We start from the raw sequence: 8,265 nt of genomic DNA, 5'->3' as shown, positions 1-8,265 counted from the left end.
AGCCTAGCACTAAAGTTGTGGGCTGCACAGTTAAATCCTCCCAGCTGATCAGGAGAGAGCTTATGATGAGCTTCTAAGATAACCTTCCTACCTGACTGCTCTTGAGTATTGTACTACGGAGGTGAACAACAAGCTTATTGGGGGGGAAACTGGGAATTACTTTTCAGAGTGCCCACAGCTGCTGCTTACTTAATCAGTCTTATATCTGTGGACATCTTATAACCAGGCCCAGGGGCAAAGCTGGTGTAAGGGGGTATTTGGAACGCTAAGCAAATCTTCAGCTGTATGCTCCAACCCCATTCAATTAAATTTCAGGCCCCAAGACATCATGCTTTTAAATATTAGAATTTTGGTGTGTGTGTGTGTGAATGGGCTATTTGAAAATTGCTCACCCTTCATGCATGTAAAAGTATGTATTGATAGTTCTTTGAGTTTCACATTAGGAGTCACAGACCAGGAAAGGGATCTAGGTGTTATCATTTATGATACGTTGAAATCCTCTGCTCAGTGTGCGGCGGCGACTAAGAAAGCAAATAGAACGTTAGGTATTATTAGGAATGGAATGGAAAACAAACATGAGAACATTATAATGCCTTTGTATCGCTCCATGGTGACCACACCTTGAATACTGTTTGCAATTCTGATCAATCTCAAAAAGTATGTAGTGGAATTAGAAAAGGTACAAAGAAGGGTGACAAAAATATGATAGGGATGGGATGACTTCCCTATGAGGAAAGGCTAAAGCTGCTAGGGCTGTTCAGCTTGGAGAAAAGACAGCTAGATAGGCGGTCTAAAAAACAATAAGTGGATTGTAACGGGTAGACATGAATCGCTTGTTTACTCTTTCCAAAAATACTAGGACTAGGGGGCACGCAATGAAGCTACAAAGTAGTAAATTTAAAACAAATTGGAGAAAACATTTCTTCACTCAGGGGGTCTTTTACTAAAGCTTAGCTTGAGTTATCTGCAGCAGGGCCCATTTTATTCCTATGGGCCCTGCTGCAGTTAACTCAAGCTAAGCTTTAGTAAAAGACCCCCCTCAATGTGTAATTAAACTCTGGAATTTGTTGCCAGAGAATGTGGTAAAAGTAGTTAGCTTAGCGGGGTTTAAAAAAGGTTGACTAGCTTCCTAAAAGAAAAGTCCACAAGCCATTATTAAGATGGACTTGGGGAAAATCTGCTGCATAAAATGTATTGTGTTGTCTTGGGATCTTGCCAGGTACTTGGCTTGGCAACTGTTGGAAATAGGATGCTGGGCTTGTTGTCTGTCCCAGGATGGCAACACTTATGTACTTATAGTTTGTGTGGCTGTCAGGATCTATTGTTTTGCTTTGACTATAACTGTTCTTTGTTACCCCCCCCCCCCCCCCCGCCCCGCCCCGCCCCGCCCCGTAGTTGTTGCCTAACACACTCAGAGTACTACTTAGGACATAGAAATAAAGCATGCAAATATTTCAGAGGGTGGAACCCCAGTGTCTACGACTAATATTTCAGATAGTACCTATAAAAAAGTACAGTTAAGGAACCCAAGCAGCATTCTGGCCAGGGTGCCCACCCAAAGCTGCACCGGTCCCACCAGTCTTTACGCCTCGACTCCAAGCATTGCTTGGTTGCAGCCGCTGACATCACTCAGCGCCCACCCCCTGCCTATCACTCGCACATCTTCCTGGGCTCGGCAGCACTAAAGACGGAAGGCGGCATGGATAAGGCGCCTGAAACTCCAAGGGTCACCACCACGTAAGGTGTTGCAGTCCAATGCAACCTGCCTGTTCTTCCCTCCCCCCTGTTGCTTGTGGCTCATCGCTTCTTGATGCAACTAAACTTGAAGAGCTTTCCCCCCTCTCCGGCTTAATTCTCTGGTGTCGGCTGCAAGGACAGAGTTGCATGCATGACACTCCGGAAAGGAGAAAAAATGCCCATAAGCATCCAGGAGCACATGGCTATTGATGTGTGTCCAGGTCCTATCAAGCCCATTAAGCAGATTTCTGACTACTTCCCTCGCTTTCCCCGTGGTCTTCCTGCAGCTGTCAGCCGCAACAACTCGTTGAGATCCAGCTTGAGCCAGCCCTCCGTCAGCCCCTCGGACACTTCCCGGGAGGAGGAGGAGGACGTGGATAAATTGTTTGGGGCGTATGGCGCGGCCACCGCAGCAGCGGGCAAGCACGAAGAGGAGGCGGACGGCTACGACTCGGATGACTGCAGTGAGTAACTTGTGCGTTCTCTGATTTCCCCCACCCTTTTCCTGTGGACAGCGAGCTCTCGGAACTTTGTGCGTTTTCCGTGCGATGCGCTTTCCATGGTAAAACTGCATTGCATGCGCAACCACCATCCCTTGGCTTCGGAGATGTGCCGAAGCTTAGTTTGCCTGGAGAGAAAGAGAGAGAAGTGCAGGTTGCAAATCGCCACCAGTTGCTCAGCGCGGAGGCAGATTTGCTGCCTTGTAGACGCATTTCTCTCCTTTTGGGCTTTAAACAATCGGTAGAATTTCTTCCCGGCTCGTTCCCCTGGTGTCTAGATTCCGTTTCTGCTATATGAAATTAGGAAGAAGCCCGTTCTAATGTCGGTAATGTTTTTTTTCTAACTATCAAGCCCAATTACCAGTGGAGACAAACACGAGAATAGAGGTTGGTAATGGAGGTGTTTTCGCAGATCTAATTCTTTGTTGCCATATACGAGCGCCGAGGTTTCAGAGCAGTAATTAAGCCTTCCGCAAAGGGAGTCTGCTCCAGTCCCCAGAAGTGTTACCGTCGCCTTTTAGCGAGTCGCTTCCACGCTGAAGTTGCCAGTTCTGATTCTGGTGCATCTAATTAGCGCCCGGTGGCCAGGGTGGGGGTGAGTTTAACCCCTTCCGCAGTTGCTTCCCCGTGGACCAGGGTTAAAGATGAGGCTGCCGTTTGGAGGAGAGGGTGTTTGGTTATGATTGCATCCCCTAGAACTTTTAAAGAAAAACCTCAGAAAATATGTACAAATAATACCTGAAGAACCTGTTGCTTTGAAAATGATTTGGCATATAAGTGGAATAAGTAGAATCTGCAAATCTGTAAGCTATATATATATATATTTTTTGTTGTTACATTTGTACCCCGCGCTTTCCCACTCATGGCAGGCTCAATGCGGCATACATGGGGCAATGGAGGGTTAAGTGACTTGCCCAGAGTCACAAGGAGCTGCTTGTGCCTGAAGTGGGAATCATCAGTTCCTCAGGACCAAAGTCCACCACCCAAACCACTAGGCCACTCCTCCACTGTTGCTACGATTTGAGATTCTACATGGAATGTTGCTATTCCACTAGCAACATTCCATTTAGAAGTCGGCCCTTGCAGATCACCAATGTGGCCGCGCAGGCTTCTGCGAGTCTGATGTCCTGCAGGACGTCAGACTCACAGAAACAGAAGCCTGCGCAGCCTTCTACATGGAATGTTGCTGGTGGAATAGCAACATTCCATGTAGAATCTCCAATAGTAGCAACATTCCATGTAGAATTTCCAATAGTATCTATTTTATTTTTGTTACATTTGTACCCTGCACTTTCCCACTCATGGCAGGCTCAATGCGGCTTACATGGGGCAATGGAGGGTTAAGTGACTTGCCCAGAGTTACAAGGAGCTGCCTGTGCCTGAAGTGGGAATTGAAATCAGTTCCCCAGTTCCCCAGGACCAAAGTCCACCACCCTAACCACTAAGCCATGTTTCCCCACACAGGGGCGTAGCTAGGTGGGACCACGGGGGCATGGGCCCCCACAGATTTGGCCCTGGCCCCCTCTACTTTCACCCCCCCTTCCACTGCCGCTGACCCTCTTCTGCTTCCACCACCACCGCCAGGTACCTTTGCTGGCGGGGATCCCCAACACCCGCCAGCCAAAGTCGTCTTCAGCGCCGGTCTGTTTCTGTGAGTCCTCACTCCTGACGTCCTGGGGTCCCCAACCCCTGCCAGCCAAAGTCGTCTTCAGCGCCGGTCTCCGGCACGTTCACAGGACATCAGGACTCAGAAACAGATCGGCGCTGAAGAAGACTTTGGCTGGCAGGGGTTTGGGACCCCCGCCAGCAAAGGTACCTGGCGGCGGTGGTGATGGGGAGGTCGAAAGTGGCGGGGGGATCAGCGGTGGCCTAAACTGTATCCCCTCTCACCTCGGGCTCTGCCCCCCCCCCCCCCCGAGGTCTGGCTACGCCCCTGACACACACACTCTTAGTTAAGTTACTGTAGCATTGGGACGCTTTTCTTGTTGCCCCATTGCTTTGTAAATCCTTCCCCAAAGCGCTTTGGGGTCTGTAGTGCTGCATACAGATTACTGTAGGAAAGTGTCCAAAGGTTGCCAAATTAGCCCTTTTCACCCTGGATATCTTTACTGGCAGTGTCAAATATGTGATTTCTTGCACCTTAGAAGTCGCCAGCACAGAAAAGAGACAAAAACTGAGGAGTGGATACAAGATAAGTAAGCAAAAGAGTTAGAGGCCGAGAGGGGAAGCCACAGTTTTCTATTTATTTTGCACACAGGGTGTTTATCAGTTAAAACCTCAAATCAGAAGCCCCGGCCTTAAGATATAGGAACCCTTTTAATTGATTTTGCAGCTGTTGATGTTAGAAGTAGTTTCTTTTTTCTTAGATTTTGTAATTTCATGTTCTTGTTCTTTCTCTTTCCTTTTCTTTTCAAGTTTAATACTTGGTTGTTATTTGTGAATTGCATTAAAAAAAAAAGAAGGCCTATGCATGAAGCCCAGCAGCCAGTCCAGGTCACTTCTGTTCTCCACTGCTCATTCCTAGAAGTGACGCTCAGCACGGTCTACCAGACTAATGACTGATGGATCTCTACTCCAGCAATTTGTCCAAACTTTTTAAAAAACCCAGTTATATCATTCGCTTCATCACATCTTCCTGCAACAAATTTTAATTTTGTATTAACATGGGGACCTGTGACTGCCCTTCCACATTGCAAAGGTTTACCCTACCCTGCAAATGCTTCTACCCCCCCCCCCCCCCCCCAGCAATAGCTTGATCCCATAATACCACAGTGTTATCATAAAAAAATACACAGTCAACAACAGCTGAATGGAATTAAGAAGGCTACAGCTTCATTTATTGTTAGGAACTCAAAATCGGCAAAGACGTAGAATTCCACAAACACTTGAGCCATAACCTTGATAGAACATAGAGCTGGAACTTGACTTAACTACTCCCCGTGACAGCTAAGCAGTCATGTAAAACCGTGTCTTGCTGTAACAGCTAGGGGGTTTGTGTAACTGGCAAGGACCTCCTTGTCACGCCTCCAGGTTACCTGGCTCACTTCCTGCATAATTTTCATCGCCAGATGAAACCTATGATACTCTACTAAAATGCTATATATGATTCTTACATTCTGCTAAGTTCAAAAGTGATTCTAAGCAGATTACAAACAATAAGTCCTTCTTCTGGAAAATTTACAATTGCCTATCTAATATATTGAAACTAAATAAAAAAATCTTTCTCTTCAAATGCATATCTAAAACATTAATTACAATTGCATATCTAGTACATTGAAACTACAAAGGATCTTTCTCATCAAATACATTGAAACTAAAAAAAAACACCTTTCTCATCATACAAAAAAAGACTTTTAACGCTTTCCAGAAGGAATAATATTGTGTTATTTTCTGAATTTCTAAAGGCAGCCTGTTCCAAAGCCTAACTCCCTGATGTAACATAGTAGCATAGTAAATGACGGCAGAAAAAGACCTGCATGGTCCATCCAGTCTGCCCAACAAGATAAACTCACATGTGCTACTTGTTGTGTATACCTTACCTTGATTTGTACCTGTCCTTTTCAGGGTACAGACCGTATAAGTCTGCCCAGCACCAGCCCCGCCTCCCACCACTGGCTCTGGCACAGACCGTATAAGTCTGCCCAGCACCATCCCCGCCTCCCGCCACCTGCTCTGCCACCCAATCTCGGCTAAGCTGCTTAGGATCCATTCCTTCTGAACAGGATTCCTTTATGTTTATCCCGCGCATGTTTGAAATCTTTCCGGAAGGAATAATATTGTGTTATTTTTTTAATTTCTAAAGGCAGCCTGTTCCAAAGCCTTAACTCCCTGATGTAAAAAGGAACACTCTGGCATGGATAGGGAGCCTACCCTGAAAAGCCCAAATGGCTCAGGTGACCACTCCTCATGCTACAACATCCCCCAGCACTCACCATCAATACTGAAATAAGGAGTCTGCCACTCAAGTAAAGGTGGGGGGAGAGGGTAATGCCACCTCCGAGGAGCAGGCCTGCTTCTCGGGGTATGGCATTTATTAACTCAAACTCCCCCCTGCCCCTTTAGACCCACACAACCAAGCCCAAACCCCCACATTCACACCAAACAACATTAAATCAATCAGTTAAATCAAGTTCCCCAAAGACCCCCTCTCCCCCCCCCCCCTGTATGCTGCTGGGGCACACAGTCCCCTGTTAATGGGCAGTTCTCAAGACTGCACTCTTGTCCTTGTTACTGACAAAAAATATTTTCTTAAACTAGTTTTCAATCTGCTACCTGGTAGTTTCTTGCAGCGGCTGCTAACCCTTGCGCTATTTGAAATGGTTCTTGTTGACTGGGGTATGTACTACAGGAGGGGTTCCCCCCCCCCCCCCATTCTTTAAAATAAGCATGATTTAAAAAATGGGAAACTGGTCTGTCTCCCAGCACAAAACATGTCCCCATTGTTTTTTCCTGCTCTTTTTTGAACAATCCCCAAAGTATGCATTTGAGTTTTCACGGAGAAAGTTCCTGCATAAATAGAAGTGCAGCTTTGTGGGTATACTTTTATGTCGGTTTGCAAAGGCAAGTTTTTCTTCTTCCTAACTGCTGTGCAATCTGTAGACAAAAAGGTCCTGCAGACTTTACACATATGCTCATTGTTTGAGAGTTGACCCCTCAGTATATTCTCCACAGTGACTCCAGTGTACTTTTCCTGTGTCGTAACTTCTACGTGGAAGTCCGAATTATGTACATATATTTTTGAATCATTTAACCGCATTGTCCATAGTAAATGTGTCATTTAGATAGCAGATTTTGCAGTCTGGCAAGGTCCTCCTACAATTCCTCACAGTCCGCTCATATTTTAACGACTTTGAATAATTTTGTCATCTGCAAATTTCATCACTTCACTCACTGCTCTTTATCCAGCTCATTTTGAATATGTTAAACAGCACCGGTCCCAGTACAGATCCCTGAGGCACCTTCTTTCATTGAGAAAACTGGCCATTTAGTCCTGCTCATTTCATTCTCTGTCAAGTTACCAGTCCGCAGTAGATTTGTCTCCTATTTTATGACTACTGTCTATATATATATATATAAATATTGGAAAGATTGATACAGGAGAGATCCATGCTTGCCTGTTCTTCTGTAGGGATGCAAATTTGCCAAATTTGGCATGCAGGAAGAAAATGTGAATATCCTGAATGAGTTTGAAAACAGGAATCAAACTAGTATTTTCAGGGAACTAAGCCTCCCAAACCAAATCTCAGTTGCACTGTAGGGGAAACTCTTGGAAGCTGTTAGAATACTGGCTAGTGCTTCCTTCCAAAAGCAGCCCCTCCTATCCCACCTTTCAGCACTTTGCCAAAGAGCAACACAAGCAGACAGAAACGGGGAAAAATAACTGAAGCAGCTGGCAAATAGATGGTACCACACAAGCTGCATCAAAGCTACTTCCTCTACTCTTCCAAAGTCCAAGGTTCGAAGAAGAGCAACCAAAATGATAAAGGGGATAGAACTCCTCTCGTATGAAGAAAGACTAAAGAGGTTAGGGCTCTTCAGCTTGGAAAAGAGACGGCTGAGGGGGGATATGATTGAGATCTAGAGAACCCTGAGTGGAATAGAACGAGTAGAAGTAAATTGATTGTTAATGGCAGAACCCTAATGTAACCGTAAATTGTAAGCCACTTTGAACCGAAACTTGTTTTTGGATAACAGCGGAATGCAAGAATGCATAAATATTCGTTCCACAAGTACAAAGACTAGGGGACACTCAGGGAAGTTGCATGGAAATACTATTAAAATAAATAGGAGGAAATATTTTTTTCACTCAATGAATAGTTAAGTTCTGGATCTCATTGCTGGAGGATGTAGTAACAGCAGTTAGCACATCTGGGTTAAAAAAGGTTTAGACAAGTTCCTGGAGGAAAAGTCCATAGTCTGCTTTTTGAGATAGACATGAGGAAGCTACTGCTTGCCCTGGGATTGGTAGCATGGAGTGTTGCTACTATTTGGGTTTCTGCCAGGTACTTGTGATCTGGCTTGGCTAACG

General features: G+C 45.5%; 1 protein-coding gene across 1 annotated transcript in view; it reads left to right on the top strand.

Annotated features, from left to right (window-relative positions):
• Positions 1-1,666: 1,666 nt before the first annotated feature.
• Positions 1,667-8,265, top strand: part of DOC2B (double C2 domain beta) — a 345,932-nt gene continuing 339,333 nt past the window's right edge. The window contains exon 1 of the mRNA XM_030222362.1: positions 1,667-2,201. Coding sequence (XP_030078222.1) covers positions 1,889-2,201 — 313 coding nt within the window. The 5' untranslated portion in view covers positions 1,667-1,888. The remainder of the gene's footprint in view (positions 2,202-8,265) is intronic.

Source organism: Microcaecilia unicolor, chromosome 13 (genome assembly GCF_901765095.1).
Source record: "Microcaecilia unicolor chromosome 13, aMicUni1.1, whole genome shotgun sequence".
Classification (NCBI taxonomy): Eukaryota; Metazoa; Chordata; class Amphibia; order Gymnophiona; family Siphonopidae; genus Microcaecilia; species Microcaecilia unicolor.
Note: the sequence above shows the minus strand (reverse complement) of the source record. Positions and strands in the feature narration are given on the sequence as shown.